General features: G+C 43.7%; 2 protein-coding genes across 2 annotated transcripts; both read left to right on the top strand.

Annotated features, from left to right (window-relative positions):
* Positions 1–1,314: 1,314 nt before the first annotated feature.
* LOC311017467 (uncharacterized protein) lies at positions 1,315–10,908 on the top strand (the record flags this gene model as incomplete). Its single annotated transcript, XM_084015840.1, has 5 exons — positions 1,315–1,343; positions 1,437–1,484; positions 10,327–10,434; positions 10,573–10,680; positions 10,792–10,908. The coding sequence occupies exons 1-5, from the start codon at positions 1,323–1,325 to the stop codon at positions 10,906–10,908; spliced, it is 402 nt and encodes a 133-aa protein (XP_083871966.1). The 5' UTR covers positions 1,315–1,322.
* kcng1 (potassium voltage-gated channel, subfamily G, member 1) lies at positions 10,832–20,161 on the top strand. The gene is made up of 3 exons (XM_084015839.1): positions 10,832–10,938; positions 16,305–17,149; positions 18,649–20,161. Exons 2-3 carry the CDS (start codon positions 16,361–16,363, stop codon positions 19,429–19,431), a joined length of 1,572 nt encoding a protein of 523 aa, XP_083871965.1. The 5' UTR covers positions 10,832–10,938; positions 16,305–16,360; the 3' UTR covers positions 19,432–20,161.
* The last annotated feature ends 697 nt before the right edge of the window (positions 20,162–20,858 follow it).

The following is a 20,858-nucleotide window of genomic DNA, read 5'->3' as shown; positions in this document are numbered from 1 at the left end:
GGCCAAGAAATGTTTTTTATTATTATTATAACCAGCTGGTGAGACCACACTTCTTATGCTGAGGCGAACTGTCACTGGAATATGTGAAGCTGCTGCATCGGCAGGTTTGTGTGATGCTTTATTGGAGTAATAACTCGCTCAGATTCAACCTGTCAGATGTCACAAATCTCCCTTCTATATGAGTCATGTCGTTTCCTCTTTTGTTGCACAGAATTCCCCTAAAGCGACTTCACTTTGTAGCGTCATTTCCTGCATTTCCCAGAATGACTTTCAGCAGCTTCTGCTTGCAGATGTGAGATTGTTGGGTAGTGAACATTGTACCATGTAATATATTTTTAATTTGAGGGACACCCAAGGTCATCTTACAATGCCTCAAATTACTCAAAAGGTAAAAATAGCACAAAAAAACACCAATAATGGAACCTACAGAATGTCTCCAGGAAGTAATCCCCTGACTTTTCAGTTTAAAACTTGAACTTGTGAAATATCTCAACATCTACTGAATGGAATGACACATAATGACGTATCAGCATGACTTTGATCATCTCCTGGTGTTTTATGTCACATTTCCTCTGGACCTGTCATTCTCCATCAGGCCACCAGATGCCCTCAGAGTTCTCCAGCCGTCCCGGTCACATGACTCTCTCCTCCAGCTGCTCACCTGCTTTCACTTTCTCATCAGCCCTGTCTGCACATACATGACTTCCACATGACCAGAGTGTGTTCAGCTCTCCAGCATCACGTGCTTCCTGCCTGACCTTCAGCCCGTTTTGGATAAGTGCTTAACTTTTTGACGTTTGCCTAAATGTCAACTTTTACCTACTTTATCTGCTGAGTCGTGTGCATGGGTTCAAACTTGTTTCTCCACTGAGCCATTAATGCTGGAAATATGGTGCTAAAATAGTCTAAATGTATTGTCATGTTTCTTATTCTGCTGCAGAATTTTCATTCCAGATATAAAAAAAAATGAAATTGCGGATATCTCAAATTGTGCATTCAATACACAGAGGTTACAACATTTTGACTGTGAAAAAATGTATTTGTGGATATCTGAACTGTTTGTTTTTTTAACAAGAAAGAAGCTACTTTTTTGTTGTTGTTTTTTGTTATAAATATATCTTTACTGGTACAATCAAAGTTGTATATTGAAATATAATTTCCAGTCTAGTTGTGACGAGGGAGAATAAGAATGTGAAAGGCAGAAATGCAGTTATGCTTTTTAAAATGAGTGTGGTCTGATTTAAATGCCGTCCATTCTCTCTCTTTCAAATCTTTCCAGGTTGGACACCATGTTGGTCTCCAGGAAGCTTCCATCACTACTAATGGTCTATCATCAGCTTCAGGTATTTTATTCTGTTGTATAAATTAAAAAAAACACCAAATGATCTGGTTGAATGGTTGATTAGTGAAGTTTCAATATTTCCATTTCCTTTTAGATAACAGAAGAATCCATTAATACCAGGCATGGATCGACATTCACTCTGGTGAGTCGCTGCATTATTCGTGGTTTGTTTCCAGGCAGTAAAACTTTGCCATGATGTCATATTGATGGGGCGTTTTGTTAAAAATGGGTTTTATCTCATGACAGCGTAATGGCTGTGATGATAGAGGGAGTGTTTTTATTGGTCCGGCATGAAACGTCGTCATCATCTCGGATTTCACAAGCACTCAGCTGCAGCGACGTGTCACAGGAGAATAGAGTGGTATCTGTGGTTTCATCCCAGGAATCAAGCCATTTACCATCTACTCTCTTCTTATCCACACACACACACACACACACACACACACACATACACACACACACACACACACACACACACACACACACACACACACACACACACACACACACACACACACACACATACACACACACACACACACACACACACACACACACACACACACACACACACACGAATTCATGACATCATTCCTAATTAGTTTAATTGCCTCATTCTCTCGGCTGCTTAATTTCCACCTCTGGATCTCATCGAGTGATTATTTAGCATAAGATCCACTCTATATGTTAATATACAGTATATTCTGTATCTGCTTGTTGCAGTGCTGACAACCGAGAAGCTCCGATTTGACGCTTTGTACTTTGTTACGTTTCGTTGGTTTTCATGCAGTTCCAACGTCCGTATAGTCACTAGATATGAAATAACCAAACAAACAAAATGTGCCTGAGCTCTGAACTGTTGTCGCTATAACAAACAGTTTGTGACATTTGTACAGTAAAGTCCTGAAACAAACTTTAAATGTAGATATGCAAATATTTGGCCTTTCTCAACTGCTTTTTTCCCCCCTAAAAGTTCATATTGTCTTTGAGCAAAGAGCCAGAAAGAGGAGGGTTGGCTCCATCTGCCGAGTTGAGAACAGACAGCAGAGGCCTCCTGTTCCTTCACTTATACATCGAGTCCGAGAGCTCATTTACATCCAGCTGAGTCTGATGAATCCGAGTCCGCGTGGCGAAGAACGAGGAAGAGCACACATGTTAACGACCACGTGGCGTGAGAGGTCTGGGTCGGTAAAAGCACCGGAGCATAACTGCTGCACATTAATGAATAATTGAAAAGCTAAATAATGGTCCCTGTTGAATTGAGCCCTCACCTCCTCGTGGTTTTCTAAAAGCACGGTATTATTTAGAGAGCTAATAATGAGCTCAACAGTTGCAGTAGTCGTTTCAGTTTATTTATTTTGAACCCCTTGGCAAGTTATCATATAAACAATGATATAAAAAATCTAATAAAAGTACACAGACTTCAAACGAGTACTTTGAGTCTGAAAAAGGAGTAGGATGAAGTTGTGATAATAAATGGATATATGACCAGGTTCTAGTTCCCGTATGTCCGCATTGAAAGATTTTTGTTTGTAAGAATACTAATGGAGGTACGTTTAAAGGAATAAGTCGATGGGTGTAATTTCCAACCAGCCAACCAGAGGAAAGAACATTGTTATGGCGGTAATAATCGCTGCTGATAACTATGATCACAGAAACGCATCAAAGAAACAAAGGAAGCCCGTTAAACGGCACACAGCGGAGCAGGGCCGGCACAGCTTTCCGACAGGGGAGCTGTTATTCTGCACAGCTATAATCAAAGCCACAGCCATCAACAGACCTGCTGAGCTCTAAACTGACATCCCCTTCACTCTGACGGCAGACGTCGACTCCTCACACTACAAGTAGTCTTTACAGGGAGGCGGGACGGAGGGGAGGAAAGCACAAGAGTGCCAAAAAATTACTATTTTGACATGTTTATGTCCGCATTCTTAAGGAAAGAAGAACTCTAAATAATGCTGAGAAACAAGAGGAAAGCAGAATCAATGCATCCTGATAAATTGGGGATTCAGTTCATCCAAGTGTGATATAATATTTCCATATTAAGTGTTGTTAGTCTTCACCACCTCCAGTATAATTAGCAACCAGATATGAGGTGAATATTTTCAGAAAGATTTGCATTTAGTCCAACATTTACTTTGACTTAATAATCACACATTATTATCCCTTATTATTGTCACAGATGGGGAAAAGCAATATTTAATTTCCCTCCAACTCTTAAATACATATAAACCTGCGTCACATACCTTTACATGGCACATACAGTACAATCACCGACCCGTCTTTCAACTCTGTCACATAGCAACAAAGTGGTATCCATAGAAACAGAATTGATCTTAAAACAAAGGATATTTTTATCTTCGACGCTCTTTAAATAGAAACGGGTAATTCTGCGAAGCCTCGTGTTTTCCTTCGCTTCGTTTTTTAATTCCACGACCGTCGGATTCCCAACCGAGGTACTCGTGTGGTTCTGTGATGCTGAACTTTGACCTCCCAGCATCCTCCCCTCCATACGACCTTTGTGGGGCACGTAACACCGCCACGTATCTGGGAATATAATGAACTCCTTTAACATCACTTTTAAAAGTGTAATTATAGGAGACTAGGCTGGCCTTCTTTGGGAATTGAAATTCACAATAATGAAGTAAACCGACAGAAGCTGCACATTATTCTCAAGACTGAATAAATGAAATCTCTTTAACCCCGCGGTCCTCAGCGAGTGGATCCTGCATGGAGCTGGGTTTTTTTTTCATCCTACTCCATAATTACATCCGGATGAAGGTCAGCGGGGCTCTCCAACACAGTTTCAGAGTGAGATGGCCCCTCTGTGGATCATGCAAATGAACAGTAATATTTGCATAATTACATCAAAGCAAAGCCTCATAATTCAATCCATTTCACTCTGAAAATGCCTTCATTCACATGCAGAGAACGTCACGGCGGGATCCTCAAAACTTCTCAGTTTACGCCGATGCTCTCTTTCTGCCATTAGACAGCCGTTTGACCTCTCCTCGGTCGTTTTCCACAGGATGTGCGGTACGCGTTACTCATTTTCACAACTCCCCGAGTGATGGGAGTATGACGCGTTTCCACGGGGATGAGTCCCGCTGCTCGCTGCCGAGCCAAAGGTCATCAGCTGCTCACCGTCGGCAGGATGAGAGCCTTAAAAGCCGGCCGCGCAGTTGGGATCCTCATCTTCAGTCAGTGATCCAGTACTTCCCCTCCACAGCACCACTCATGTCTTTTTCTATTATTTAACTATTAAACAAAAGGAATACTCCTAAATGCAATGAATAGAAGCACATGTCAAAGTTTGATTGTGAAGTTGAGCTGAGACCATATCGGCGTCTTATCCGCTGAAACATGGAGCTCACTCTGTCAAAGCAGAAAAGCTGTAATTACACGTTTATAAGGTTAATAATCCCGTTCGTTGGCGTTATTCCTTCCATCTGGGCTTCTCTCCGGCTGCGTCGCTCTGCTCGAGTTCCCGAGTTAATTTAAAATCCAAAGCACCTTCTCGTTACACAGCGTGAAACTGATTTAGCCAATCAAACGTTACGCTTGAATCATTTCCAACGCATTCAATTTTAGATGATTAATTTTGACTAATTCAAGTGAAGTGACAATTTAGTGACTTTTTTTTTACATGTCAAAGCAAGAAAAGCACAGTTGTAATTAATATCATTACTGCGGTGAGCCCTTGAGGGAGTCTTAGTGGAACAGAGCCATCGTTGATGTAGTTCCACCTGCTTTTGCTGCTATAAGATCTTTTACAATTAAAGCGACCTGTGCTCAGGTTTTTAATTTTGTACAAAGAAGGATCACACTAACAGTTTCAGCTGTAATTCCAAACATTTCCTTCTGATGGACCAAAATGTGAATTGTTGAGGAACAAAACAGCAGATCTCCGTCTGCGTGTCGGCCTGCTGATGCTTCTGTGTGTTTTAACGTCAACCTTCCCGCTGAGGTCAGCCTGCGAAGGGAATTAAGTGTGAAGTCATGCAGGTCAGCCTGGATATACGCTCTCTGGAGGAGGAGGCGGGGAGGAAGAGACTTTTTGTCCACAGCACACTGAAAAACACAGAAATCATTATTCTAGCGCAGCATCATCGTCGTGACAGAACCGTGTGCGAGGCTAAGACCTTGTGCTATTTTTGGTATCCATGTCAACTCCTGACATGAACATGTGATCCTCGAGCGCAGATATGTGGATATGATATCACCATGCCAACTGTGATACACCTTCTGTCACCAACAGCTGTAGCATTTCTACAAACGCTCACGTCGTCGTGTCAGCCGAGGGGCGTTTACGAGAACGCTGGACAATATATTTAAATTGTGTATTGTTCTTATGAGGAAAGTAGGATAATTACCGTCTCGGTTCATTAAACTCCAAAGCACTAATTATTTCCTAATGCTGCTTTTGTTATAATCTTGCTGAATGATAGTTTCTGCAGAGGAAATCTGGATTCTGCTGAAACATGAATAAGCTCACCTGCTGGTGCTGGAGACACTTTTTAAGAACGTTTCAAAAGAAAAAAGCTCATATTGAGGTTCATATTTGATATTGTATTTTGGGTTTCTGTTAGAACATGTGCTGTAATGTCATGCGTTTCCTTTTGAATCACATGTTTTCTGCCCACAAACACCTGACCCTGGGTTATTTCACAGTTTGTGGGTTGGTGTCCAGAGAACACAGAAAACGTGATATATCATGATATGTACCCTTGAATATTAATGTGAAAAACCTTATCCCACACCCTGACTTTACTTCTAAATTACCACAGCAATCAAATATTTTCAATCACGGGAGGTCAGAAAAGTTCATCTCTAATATTTTTTCACTTTTGTCAACAAGCTTCAGAGTCAATTTCTCCATTTTGAGACTGGATTCAAGGTGAATGTGTTGACTGAATTAACACACAAAAAACAAATCCTCCAAAATATGTAATTGCCTTCCACAACGACTCCTGATCTAACCCTGAAAATAAAAACTAGATATTAAAGATGGGTGGAGAGGGAAATGCAGGGAGTTGGACTGAGGATGTGAGCCTCACTGGGAATGAAGCGCTCTAACAGGAGCATCACATGACAACTCGCTGCACAAACACCCTCTCTTGTTCCAAACCTGTGATTTCATCACCTCACAGTGAGACTCGGGTTAGAATAATCCTTCATGTAAGGTCCTGTATACACAGAATGAGTCGGAACAGAATAAAAGCTGCAGCGTGAGCAGGTCTGGACTCCTGCTTCAGGAAAACACCCACAAAAAAAACGGGGACGCTGGACGCTGTGGTATTCAAAATGCATAGACACTTCACTGGTTGTACACCCTCTGCTTATTGTGATTGTGCTGCTTGTGCTCTAAAGCTTACTTCCTTTGTGTAGCTTGAATTCTGACTGGAGATGTCCCGGCCCCTTCATTGATTCTCTCTTTGAAGACTAAATCAAAGAGTCTTAGATGGAGAGGACACTGGTAAACTTCCTCTTTCACCTCCTGGAGGTCTGTTGGCTGAGCGGAGGAGAGCATGTGCTGAGTCACACTGTGGAAGTCTAAGGCGAGGGCACTGCTTCGAACTGTGGGAGGTTTCTTTCCAATGTTCTTCTTAAATAAATCTACAGATATCCTCATTACGGCCTCTTTTATGGGCCAGTGGCTCAGCATGTTATTGTATGTTGGACTAATAATAATAATAATAATAATAATAATAATATAGTCCTCTCTAATGCAATATTTGGTGTTGGCAGGAAAAAAAAAAACTTTCTCTTAAGATACAATTTGAACTAAATGTGAAATATCGGTGTGTGTCCAATAAAAATGTAAAATTTTCCTATTTGATAACTGTTTTTTTACCAGAGGTGTTTTTTAAAAACCCATTTAAATAACTAGTTGTGGTCTCACAGTGTGTATTAGAGAGGTGGGAAGCGGAGCCACGTTTTGTGAACTGTGTTTCCTCTAACACACAGTTTCACTACTGATCTCAACCCAATTCAAACCGCTGCACTTGAATCACAAGAATGTGAAGAATTTTCTCCCGTTGACCTTTTCACCCGGCTGCTTTTAAGCCTTTTGAGCCCACCATGCGCTCACTGAAGTCCTTACAATGCCTCTTAATAAGACCTTACATCAAGAGGAACGTGTTCAAAATGGGCAAAGTATGCAAACTGGTTCACCCAACAAAATTCATCTGGCAGAAATGTGTTTGAAATAGATCCCTAGGCAACTTCTGGGAGATGGAATTATTATTTAGAGCATCAAAGTGGACGGAGTAATTGTCGTTTTTTCCTGAATATTATATAGCAGGTTGAATTAATTTGTACCTCGAACTGTTCATTTAATCTTGCATTTTTGTTTAGTTCAGAAACCGATTGCACAGGAACACATGAGCATCCAGCCGTTGGTAGCTGATGCATTCAGCATGATTAGCATGAAGAGTGTGTTGTTTGATCCGACGCTGCGGCCTGACGGCTGTCAGGAACAGGCCGAGGTCACAAACACCTCCCACACGTTTCCACGCGGTCATACGTTGTGTTCCGACTCTCCCGATCGCGGGCCTCGCTATACCGTCTACTCGTGCTTGATTCCAGCACATGCCGACGTTCTCTTTATCTTCCCGCTCGCGCTCAAAGAATCACAATATTGAGGCTTGCGGTGCCAGATGGACTCGGCGTTGTGTTTGCACGGTAAAGTCCAGATTATGACTGATCTCCATCAAACAGACGCAGCTGGGACTCTTTGGCATCTGAAACCGATTTTTACAAACATGCAAATGATGTTTTTTTTTTTGTATTCCAATGAACCTTCAAGTGATCAAATCTTTTCTGATGTAATCTACATTATATTTCACAGTTTGTGGGTTGGTCGCCCCCCCCAGATACCCGATCGTGTGTCCACCAGCACTGATGAGGGGGAGTCCTGCTTTGGAAACCACCCGCCATCAGCCAAGCGAAGCCGCCGGTGCTTCTGCTCCTGTGATCATTGCAGGAGGCTGCTGTTGTACCGACCTCTGTGCCCCCCCCGGTAGAGTATAACAACCCTCTCCTGCCACAGCACATCAGCTCACGATGGAGTTAGATGGGCGATCTCATTGTCCACTCACGAGCTGTTAATTCATCAGAACTGGGATGTCAAGCAGCTGTTTCTATAATATGTTTCCATTTTGTCAAAACAAGTAGAAACAAGGGTATAATGAGTGATTCCCATTAACTTTTCTTTTTTTTTATGACTGCCGTACGACCAGCATCATGTAAGTCATGCTAGAAGCATACTTTCATGTCAATGGAACAAAAGCTTTTCAACCCATGCAATTATGTGAGTGACTTAGTTGCCATGGAAATAAAGAACTTGTCCTTTCTGTTCAAAGAAAGCCTCCCACAAAGACGAGCTTGGATGGCGCGATGGCTCCGATGTCAGAACTCCATCGTTGAAATGTTGGCGGTTTAACGTTTGGACGCGTTGTCATGCAGACTCCAGTTTGATTCCCGTTTATCAGATAGAGGAGCACGAAGAGTCATATCTTCATCCGTGACCTTGAGTAAAATAGCTTCAACGCCGGCAGGAAGACACCTGGATGACTTTTCTCTCTCAGCTCTGAAGTTTTGCAGATAAACAGCCTTTTTTTTTTTGTAGAAATGGTATTTGATTTCTAAGAACATTTGACCTCTTTAAACGGTAGGAAGCAGAAGGAAAGAGTCACCGCTGAGCAAACTGTGAAAAACGATACAGAAAGTAAGAAGCGCCTCAGGAAGAAAAAAAAGAAGTGTTAAAATTGTATCAGCAGCCTAATTAGCAATCAAGAAGCAGCAGGCGAACGTCTGTAAGTGCAATCATCGCTGGTGCTGACGTCGTGAAACACCCAGTTCGTGTTTCTTCAGATTCCATTTTTGGATGACTTTCCTGCTCCTACTTCTACCTGATTTGTACAAAACGCAGCCTTTTACTGAATCCTCTGCCAGTAACGGTAACGAATTGCAAAGAAATTGTTGCTGCTGTGATTTCTGAGTATTTCAACCCCTTGTTTGTGCCACACAGTCTGACTTAAGCTCCATTAAACACTCATAAACCAGCCCACTCGAGCCACAATTAGAACATATTAAGACTTAGTCATGAACAACAACAAGTCATCTTTGATCTAACATTAGAAATGCACCAAAAGCTGTAACATGAGAGTGAGTGTGTAGTTTTTAAAAAACCCTTCCATAGCAGAACCATTCCAAGCCCTTCTTATTATATCTCATACAGTACTCTGCTCTGAATGGAACGGGGCCTGGCTATGTTCTGCGTAAGCTCAGTCAAAACAATATCGACGTGCAGCCTTGTAGATGCAACAGTGCATGCAGATGATAACCGCGTAACTCGGTTTGTTTTGACATGGACGTCGTCTCTCATATCGCTATGAAATCAGCGCTTTACAATTCTAACTTCCGTGCAGCAGGGTCGACAATTTTGCATGCGGAGGTTGTTGTATTTCTACTCTTGATGTGTATTTTCAGTCGTCGTTGGTCACCCAGCTAGAACTCCGGCTCTGGAGACATAATAGACATAATAGCTCACATGAATGACATGCTTACTTTCTTTTACAATATATATCTCTCTATGTAAACACACTCGGAGCTCGGTCCACAGTCGTAAAATAATCCATTTTTTACACACACTGGGCAAGAAAATTGGACCTGCACCTAAACTGTGATACATTTAGTTTTTCTCACTTCCTCCATTACGGGTCATAACATTAGTCCAGTGGAAATAATACCCTGAGTGTGTGTGTTTACCTCTGCAGTTTCCATTTAGTTTGACACAGGTAGATCGATACAAGTATAATGGGCCCAACACACTGCTTTGAGGTCATGTTCAGTGGACAGAATGCAGCCGTGCCACGCATACTGAAACTCCCATGTTTTTGTTAATGCGCACGCATCAAATTGACTTTATATTGTTTTGTCTTTTGAATTCTGACCGTCTCCTTCTGTGAAACGGTCTAAAGGAAAGACGGCTCTGCTGGTACCTCCTCTGTATGAGCCATCCTCTCCTCCTCACCGTTGTACCTCCACGATCGCATTTTCCCACCACTTGTCTAAAATTGGACACCCTGGTGAGTCTGAGCCAGCCTACAGCGGCCCTGCCCCCTCTCTCCTCCCTCCATCCCGCCCTCCCTCTCAGTCGGGCAACCCACCGGACAAATATAAACCTTTTGTGAGAATGTATTATTAATGATTATTTTCATTAAAAGGTGGAGGGGAAGCCCGGCTCTCTAGACCATGGTTGCCATGGATTTCTCTCGAAAGCGTTCGCTATAGAAGGCACACCCACTTCTGATGTCAGCGCTGGAGAAAAGGAGGTGAGAGGGAGAGACGAGGGCAAAGGGAAGGGAAGGAGGGAATAAGGAAATGAGGGAGGGGAGGGCAGCCTGTTGCTCATGAGCATCTAACAGCCTCCTCGTACTCCACAGAGCCGCCTGTGCAGAGATGGAGCAGAGTTAAACGAGGCGGCGGCGGCGGGAGCAGAAGCTGAAAACACATTTCATTTCCCTTCATGTGCATTCTTCTCCTTGCCTTCAGCAAACTAACAGCTGCTGAGGAACTGATCCTGGAGCGCAGTGAGTATTTTTTTTATTTTATTTATTTGCGTTTCACAAATATTCCGGCGTTCAAAGTCGGCGTCCGTTCCACATTAGGAGACGTCCTCGTAGTTGTGAGTCCCACTTTGAGAGTTTGTCACATGCAGGTGTTTGTTTTCACAGAGGGAAGTTGGCTGATATATGTTTGCTGCTGATTAGGATCATGCATACTGTAAACCTAGTGAGGGTTATTGGAGATCTCAGCCTATGGATCTGTTCACACTTCACACAAAAAAACAGTTTTAATGTTTAATTCTGTAATATAATAATATAAGTGGCCATTTAAAGCAGCATTTTTTAATATCTTTTTTTTTTATTATGCTGGATCTTTTGACCCATCTACGATATGTCTTAAACAGGTGATATGCATACTGGATCCCCTGCATTACGCCATGGTAACAAGGCTGCAGCTACATCACAGCATGTTATTATCAGTCAACATTTACTGATATCTCAGAAGAGGCAAGGGTTCACTCTTGCAGGGAGACAGTTTTTCCTGCTATGCTTCATATATGTTTACAGAGGCATTCGAAATTGCAACGACGTAATAATAATAAAAAAAAAAGAAATTCATGAAAATTGATGCGACAAACTTTTGAATCTGAGAGCCACTTCAAGTCCTCCAAACAGTGAATCACAGCTGATGTTGTTTTTAATGAGAGATCCCCTTCAACGCAGCACATGGTCTCGTTTTGAGGCTCGGCCCCGTAATGTGATTGAGTCCACGATGCAAATACCTCTCTGAGACTTTCATCAGGGATTTAAGATACGTGATAGATCAGCGTCTCTCCCTCCTCCAGGTAATTGTGGCTATAATGAGATGAGCTAATTACTTTTTTCCTGCTCTAACAGCGTATAGACTCACTCTCCCACCCTCAAAAAAAAAAAAAAAGGGGGCCGCAAACTAATTATAATCTGCATTTCCCGGGTGTCTTTATGTGTAAAGTATCTGTGATCCACATCCTGAAGTTTCATTAGAGTGGATCGGAGAGTCACGGTCCATCACTGGACACAAATCGAGGGATGGATTTGCTTTGAAAGTGTGATTTTGTCTCTGCTTTTTTGCCAAGACATCTCTGTTTTTACTAATCCACACCAATTATCATCCCATTTTGTTATTTTGTCAAATTCCAGTTGTGACTTTCACCTTTTCCTCCACATGACATTGCTGTGACACAAACAGTCATTTTCTGCACTCGGCACCGGAACATTTGAAGCGTCTTATCTCTCGGTGTGCAGGCTCACTTGGCATCCATCGACCCGGCCACGAGGCCGAGCTGCTGTGTGGTTGTTCGTCTGCTCCATTTAATCCATCTCATCAACTAAAGTCCTTTTTCCACTGACAGTGTAATAGTGTTAAGAGTTTTCCATCACCTATCCGGGGCTTGCACCTCCTGTCACCTCCTCCCCTGTGGGGACCTGCACTTGGGTTCCGGTGCAGAGATCCCGTGAAACACCTCTCCACGGTGACAGAAAGTCAGGTCTTCACCGATATGAGGTCATGCCTGCCTGCACATGTTCCTCAGGCGCCACGTTTACCAGCTGCCTGTGAAAAAGAAATAGTTTATTCCCTTTTACAGGAAAAAGTGAAAAAAAGAGTGTATAATCATCCACTCCAAAGAAAAACAAACCCTACAGCGAATGTGAAGTTGAGGTGATGGTGAGATGTTTTGCAGGCTGATTATTAAATATCGTATGTCACCGTTTTTTGGAGGAGGAGGAGGAGGAGGAGTGCTGGAGCATAATGTGGAGCAGTGATGCAGAAATGTGGGGATTTGGTGGTGGTGGTGGTGGGGGTGGGGGGGGGGGTAGAGGACAGACAGTCAGGGAACAGACTGGGAGATAAACTGCAGACAGAAAATGACAGAGGTGTTTCAGAGGCTCCTCATGTGCTCTTTGTTACGGAGACATTTTGGAGATGGGGGGGGGGGGGGGGGGATACTGGGATGACATTTCCAAAGGTTACTGTCTTTTTAGCATTTGAAATATGATTATAAAGATTTAAAAAAAAAAAAAGAATGATAGGTGCATCAGTTCTGCTGCACTTTCCGTGTGTGGGTTGCGGTTAAAGCGTCGACGCTAACCGAGCTCATTATTGAAGTGTGTTACATCCACACGTCTCAGGAAGGGAGAGCAACACACATTGTGGTGGACCGCATCGGGAGGCAGGGAGACGCATATCGCCCCGGAGCTGCAGCCTTTTTTCCAGGCTTCTCAGTGTGCATTAATGCCGCCCACTTACAACACAAAGGAGACATTTATCTTTACAACTACTCCTGCTGGACTTACTGTAAGGAGAAAGGGCTCCTGTGGTAGAAATGCTCCTGGCATGTCTGACTGTTTCGGCGTTTTACAGATTCCAGAGGGAGAGAGACACACAGAGGGAGGGAGAAGTTTTGGGGTCTGGGTGGTTTCATTCAAGTCCATTTCTGGAAAAACCACCCTCTTATCGTCCATTAGACGAGAGTGAGTTGTTAAGGGGATAAGGGAGAAAACAAAAAGAGAGTACAGGATGACGTCTATCATCCTGAAACAGCTTGATAAACAGCGATGGTTGTACAGTGGCGTACGAGAAAACAGCTGTTCGCCTTCAGGTGACAGCTGTTAAATACGCTTTAATTGTAAGTCTGGGAGCATCGGGCTCGTCATCAGAAATACTAATCACCCATTTAATTACCATGTGTTTTGCATTTCACAGCCTTGAGTCGAGTTGAATTGCAAATCCCTCGATTTCGGAGACGGATTTGTGAAAAAAAAATCAGTTAAATTGTGACTCTTTCCACCGATATGCAGATCTGCAGCCGTAAATAGTGATCGTTCATGAATGAGCTATTCACGTCTCTGTGTGGGAAACGCAGAATGTCACACATTTCTCAGCAGACTGAACTTCTAGAAGGCCTCCGAATGATTGGACCATGGCGGTGATCATTTATCGTCATGCTCGTCGAAAACCATCTCAATGAATATCGATTCTTCAGCTGGGCACTGTGGGTAACGCATGCTCAACGCAGTCAGGAGACGGAGGACTCACAACCCAGTGACTCACCAGGCAATCTGGAGAACATGCCCTGTGGCTTCGCTGTGATAACGCTGGCACAGAGAGAGGCCAGACCTCAGCCGATCTGGTGGGGGAGAAACAGCCTTCTTCGCTGTCTGTGCAGCGTTTCATCTCTTCTTCCCAGATAGACTTTGTCCCCCCCAGAGGGGACTTCTGAGGCAAAACACAGCAGAGAACAAGAATAATAATAAAAGAAAAAAGATGCTTCTGGGACTGTGGAAGAGGCAAAAGCACAGTTGGTTTCAAGGCAAAGGGAGAAATCAAACGGCCCCGAGGGGGTTAAGTGTGAGTTAATCTGGTGGGAGAGTGGCGGAGGGCTGTGTGCGTCCACACCAGGGGATGCACTGTAGGCGTATCGATAACCTTCGCCGCATGGAGGGGGAGAATGTGAGAATTTACGGATTCGTAGCAGCAAAAAAAAGTAAAAAAAAGGAGGGATTTAACACCGTTGTGATAAATTTTCATTCTTTGGTTTTGTTAAGTGGAATCAGCTTTGCACACAAAATATGGGAAATGATATAAGGCTCCATTAGAGGCATATGTCTGCTGTCCACGTGAGTTTTTCTCAATGTGTTGACCTTTTTCAAATAAAGCCCAAATTCAAACGCCATCAAGAAGCAATGCATTTTTGATACAACCGGGCAGAGTGCTGGAGAAGTCGCTCCAATTTCATGGGTGGCGACTGTAATCAGCGGCTCACGGAGGCTGACAGTGCAGGTGCCTAATAACCACCCAGTGACACAATCACATCCCCCGGTTTTAGAAACCCCGGTCCTCCTTCCTGACCCTAGAAATGACGGTGAGGCGAATCCAGGGACTGACATTTTAATTCCTGCCTCCCCCTTAAATGACTGTAATTGATTAAATTAGTTTGGACAGAGGCCACCAGCTCCTTGCTGCACCGGTGACATATCGTAAACATCTTCTCTCCCCACTATTTTTAGACATATTGTTCCGTCTACGATCATCCATCTCGTTTAGCTGGGAAACAACAGACTGTGGAAATATCGGCGTATGTATTCAGTAGCTGTACAAAGCAGTTACATCAGTGAATTATCTAACAACCGCCAGCGTAACATCAGGCCATTATGTATAATTCCCAGGCTGCCGTGGGTAACAGATGTTCATGCACACAGTCGGGAGTGGAGTTATTATCCCTCGATGCCTGATGTATCTAGATCGCTGATCACGGTAAATGATACATAACTGACATAATCGCACTCACGTGTTGTGGAAGCTTCATTTTCGGTTGGTTTTTCTCAGGGGAGCGATGTGTTAACGACGCATTATAGTGATCTGTCAACCAGGGGAAACGTGTTTTCTATTGCTGCCTAACTCTGACGTCTATCTATCTATCAGCCCGACCGATAAAGGATTTTGAAGGCCGATATCGATACAAATGTTTGTTGATTTAAAAATTCGATATTCCAATATATCGGCCGATATTTTTTTTTTTTTAATTTCAGAAACACGTAACAAAACATTAACAGATTTCCCTAACATTAGTTATTTGTAGTTATTTATGAGTCTTCACTAAAATAATATGATAATGCAGTTTAAAATAAACTGTTTTATTGTCACAACAGAACGAAGGAACATCAAAATATATTAAAGTTCTGATAAATAAAATGTAGAAAAATACAAACTTAAGATATAAAACTTAAAGTCCTTTGAACAAAAACACAATAACAACAACAACCAAACACAAAGTTACCAGCATTAAAAGACTTGGTAAGCTTCATAAATATAACTTCTTATAGACAAATTCTGTTAAGTTCTATAAGGGTGTTTCATCCACTTTTTATTTTATTTTTAAAATATTCATTTATCGGCCATTATAAATGCTGATAGTTTGGAAAATGCCTAATATCGGCCGATAATATCGGCCTGCCAATATATTGGTCGGGCTCTACTATCTATCCATCCATCCATCCATCCATCCATCCATCCAGAAAGAAAGAAAGAAAGAAAGAAAGAAAGAAAGAAAGAAAGAAAGAAAGAAAGAAAGAAAGAAAGTTTAAACAGGGCTATGCCGGGCTGTTAGTATATAATAGTCTAAGTGCTTCCTGCTGCAATAATGCTACTTTGTGGTTTCACTAATCCTTGGATATAAGTGATGTCAGTGTTTTTAGTGGTAAAGCACGATATCAGGATTGGAATTTACTCTAACTCACATGGTCCCTATGAGTTTAAGTAGCCTTAATGGAAGCTCTTCAATGAATCAAACATCCTTTTGAATCAATTTGTAGCGCGGCTCATCTTTTTATTCTCCGTCTCCCTTCCTGAGGTGACGGCGTGATGATGGCAGATTGAGTGGATGAGGATGCGAGCGGACGAGTAAAGATGACCCTGTTGGCGGGCGATGGCTCCGACTACGACTACAGTGCCCTGAGCTGTGCCTCCGACTCCTCCTTCAACCCGCCCCCCCTCCAAGAAGAGGAGGCTCGGAAGGGGGCCTTCTACAAGAGGGCGCAGCGTGCCCCTGAGCTCGGCTCCGTCCAGGGCGACGCCCCGCTCTCCAGCGCCCGCAAACTCCACGCCATCATCAATGTGGGCGGCATGCGCTACCAGCTGCCCTGGACCACCTTGGAGGACTTCCCCCTGTCCCGCCTGGGCCAGCTGCACCTCTGCAGCAGCTTCGACGAGATCATGGGCGTCTGCGACGACTACGACGTGACCCACAACGAGTTCTTCTTCGACCGCAGCCCCTGCGCCTTCCGCACCATCCTGACCTTCCTGCGGGCGGGCAAGCTGAGGTCCCTCAGGGAGATGTGCGCCCTCTCCTTCCGGGAGGAGCTGGTCTACTGGGGGGTCCCCGAGGAGAGCCTGGAGTGGTGCTGCCGCCGGCGTCTGCTGCAGCGCGTGGAGGAGTTCGAGGCGATGGAGAGGGCGGAGGAGGAGGAGGAGGAGGAACTCCTGGAGGACCTGTTGGACTCGGACAGCGGACACAGGGAACACCCCAAGGAGTCCAAGGTCAACCGGTGCATGGGCAAGCTGAGGGACATGGTGGAGAGGCCTCACTCGGGCCTGCCGGGGAAGATCTTCGCCTGCTTGTCGGTGATGTTTGTGACCATCACCGCTGTCAACCTGTCCATCAGCACCATGCCTGCCATGAGGGAGGAGGAGGAGGCGGTGAGTGGGCTCAAGACAGCACATCACCCCCTAAAAAGTTGCTTCATGACACAACAAAACTTTTTCCCACACAGACATATTTTCAGTGAACATTTGAACCCCACACTTTGGTGAGATTGGCTTCGTCTGAGCTGTATGAGTTAAAGTGAGGTGTTATTTTGAAAAGCAGCCATTTTTTTAATGAAAGGCATGTCTCTTCATGTCATTTAAAAGCTCACAGCTAAGGGTGGCTTTGTGAGAGAGCAGGTTTTTTTTGCCAGATTAGAAAAAACTTCAATCATAGCCATAATAAAAACACTCTCTTTGGTCAAAAGGAAAATGGAATATGCAAGGTTTAAAATGAATTCATTAACTCCTCTTTTATACAAATAATTTTGGATGAAAGTGAAGAGCAACTTCCGCCACATTACTTTCCATTTGAATTCTTTCTCGAACGTTCTACACTCAGGGAATCATGATAGATCCTGTATGTGTGGTGCTGTCCGTGGGCGGAGTGCAGAAACCCAGAATCTCAACGGCTTTTTATTTGAGAGTATAACTGCGAACCGCGTTTCATCCCGCTGACTCAACTTTCACACCCAGCGGGCCTACTTTTAAAAATCTTGAACTGTGGATCTATATGTTTCATTTAGTCACGTGGGCTCCCGGGAGCTCCGGTGCATTAGAGCGTGAGTTAAACATCCTCTCTCGCTAAAGTCAATCATCGCTCACACCTGCGTTCTGGGGAAACTAGGGTGTTGGAAACACACAGACTGCACTCATTTTAGTTACGGCATTCTCTTGGACCTGACCTTCCTTTGTGCTCTCACTTCAGTGTCCTCGGTATGTTTCAATTGAGCTGTTTATCAAAAGTGCCATAATGGTGTTCTCTGGGTGAGAACAGCTTTACTGGAGTTTTTCAGGTGCTTTCATGGGTCTACTCAAACCATCTGCTCCTTTTGTGGGAGTGTGTTTCATAATGATGCGTCGCCCTGGTATGGACTGCTTTCAAAGGCTTGTGAAACCTTCTCAGCCACGCGTTGAATCATTACGGCGATGCACGAAATAAAGGGCTTTCCAAAAAGCCTTAAAATACACTGTCGCCCATAAAGTTGGAATATTTTGTTTCCAGACACGATGCTCTGTTAAATCCTATTTAAATGCATCAGTAATCACTTTTCACCAGGTGCAATGATTACGTTATGTGTCACAATTACAAGACATTTGCAATTTATTCCAACTTTATGGGCGACCCATATATGTGCCATAAAAAATTACTTTTTTTCTCTGTAATACTGGATGTGTTGTTTAATACATACATTAAATCAAAATTGGTATTCCTAAAATGTGTATCCAAATGATTGAAGAATGCATATTTGATGTGTGAGCTTATGAGAGAGCATCTTATGTTTGCACACATGCTCCTGGATTTCACATAGAAGTGGTTCCCTCTAGTGACTACAGCTACCACTCACACATGCTGTGCTCACCGCGCTCACCCATGTGTCTTTCTCTACCAGGGCAAATGTTCCCAGATGTGCTACAACATCTTCATAGTGGAGACGGTGTGTGTGGCCTGGTTCTCCCTGGAGTTCACGCTGCGCTTCATCCAGGACCGCAGCAAGCTGGCCTTCCTCAGGCAGCCCCTGAACCTGATCGACGTGGTGGCCATCCTGCCGTACTACATCACCCTGGTGGTGGACAGCACCTCCACCGGGGAGAAGCGGCCGGGCTCCGGCAGCAGCTACTTGGACAAAGTGGGCCTGGTGCTGCGCGTCCTGAGGGCCCTGCGCATCCTCTACGTGATGCGGCTGGCTCGCCACTCGCTGGGCCTGCAGACTCTGGGCCTGACGGCGCGCCGCTGCACCCGGGAGTTCGGGCTGCTCCTCCTCTTCCTCTGCGTGGCCATAGCACTGTATTCCCCCCTACTCTATTTGATTGAGAACGAAATGTCCACCGCGCAGGAGTTCACCAGCATCCCCGCCACCTACTGGTGGGCTGTCATCACCATGACGACGGTGGGATACGGGGACATGGTGCCGAGGAGCATCCCGGGCCAGGTGGTGGCCCTGAGCAGCATCCTGAGCGGGATCCTCCTCATGGCCTTCCCGGTCACCTCCATCTTCCACACCTTCTCGCGCTCCTACGTGGAGCTGAAGCAGGAGCAGCAGCGGCTGCTGCAGAGGAGGACGCACTTCCTGCTGCGGAGCCGCATGGCCGGCCTCGGCAGCAGCCTCCTCTCCAGCTCCGGGGAGAGCGACATGCTCTTCCCTATAGAGTCGCCTGACAGCCGGGACGGCTGAGAGTGTCAGGCAGGGAAAGGGATTAAAAACTGGCAGCAGAGAAGAGAGATTGAAGAGGGACTTCAAGGTGTGAAGAGGAGGGGGAGAGAGAGGAGGTGAGGAAGAAGAAACACAGAGGAGAAAAGAGATTTTAGTTTTTTCTTCCCAGAAATGCAGCCGTGCTCTGTAGCAGTGGATAAACATGAAGAACACACAAGGAGAAGAGGATGAGAGGATTTTGTTTCCATCCAAAATATTCATTATCTCTGGATTAAATGCATTACGCAGCAGAACATCAAATAGAACTCCAATTTACAGAAAAAACAACAACCCATAAAGCATTGGAGCATAATGATGATCTATAGTATCACAACGGTTGTATTTTGAAAATGTGAGATGTGTATTTGACTAAATAAATAACTGAAGAGCACGTCCTTCTGATCCTGCAACATCGTGATGTTTTAAATGAAATCAGACGTTTTAATGGATTTGTTGATGTCGTGTGCTCCTCAGATGCTCGCTGCTTTCGTTAAGTCCCAAAGGTTAAAGTCTAAAGTGATTATTTTCTGTGCAAACTCTGAACGATGTTGGGCCCCTTCATATTTCCCCCCCTCTCTCTCTCTGGCACTGCCTGTATCCACATATTAATTATGATGTATTAATTGTCCTTCTTCTGCTCCTTGAAGTTCCATATGCAATTTCTTTGAACACTTTTGGACATATAGCATTATTGTGCTGTGTAATTGCTGCAGTTGTTGTCCATAAAATTATTATGTCTCTCCTTAAAGTGGATTTAAACTGAAATCTGTCTTTTTCATTCTCTTTTTAACATTTATTGTTGGGTTATTGTTTTACTGGGTAGAGATAGAAACATCTGGATTCTTTAACTGAAATTCCTAAAAATCAGATTGATTGAAATTCATCCTCTGCAAAAGAGGGTTTCAAAGACAGATGTGAAGCTCTCTTTAATTCCATAGTTAGTTAGTATTATTAATAATAGTAGTTATTTATTATTAGCAATCAAAAGAAGACCACATAAAATAGCCTACATGTGTGATTTAGTTAAAGACGTAGCTCAAATATTTAGAGGGAATTTTACAGTTTTTCCACATTCCCAGAGTCAGAAATACTTTACCTTTTTGTGTTTTTTTGTGTAATGTGAAGTCACGTCAACCAGCTATTTTGGTTAATCTACCAACTAGTAAGATACCAGTTCTTACATTTAAATAATCAAAACAATGAGTACTTTTACTACTTGACTTGTGTTCCTAATACTTCTGTACTTTGACTTGGGTATATTTTGAATGCAGGTAAAATATCTGACAGTAGTTGTGCTTATACAGGTACAAGATAAAAGAAAAGGATGTTTGCAAAGTGTAAAAGTGTCTTTAATTAATCAGGACTCGTGCTTGTACTACCTAATTTGAACAGCAGGAGGCAGCATTATG

This window comes from Eutrigla gurnardus (assembly GCF_963514095.1).
Source record: "Eutrigla gurnardus genome assembly, chromosome: 8".
Lineage (NCBI taxonomy): Eukaryota > Metazoa > Chordata > Actinopteri > Perciformes > Triglidae > Eutrigla > Eutrigla gurnardus.
The sequence above is the reverse complement of the archived record's forward strand: the minus strand, read 5'-3'. Positions and strand labels throughout refer to the sequence as shown.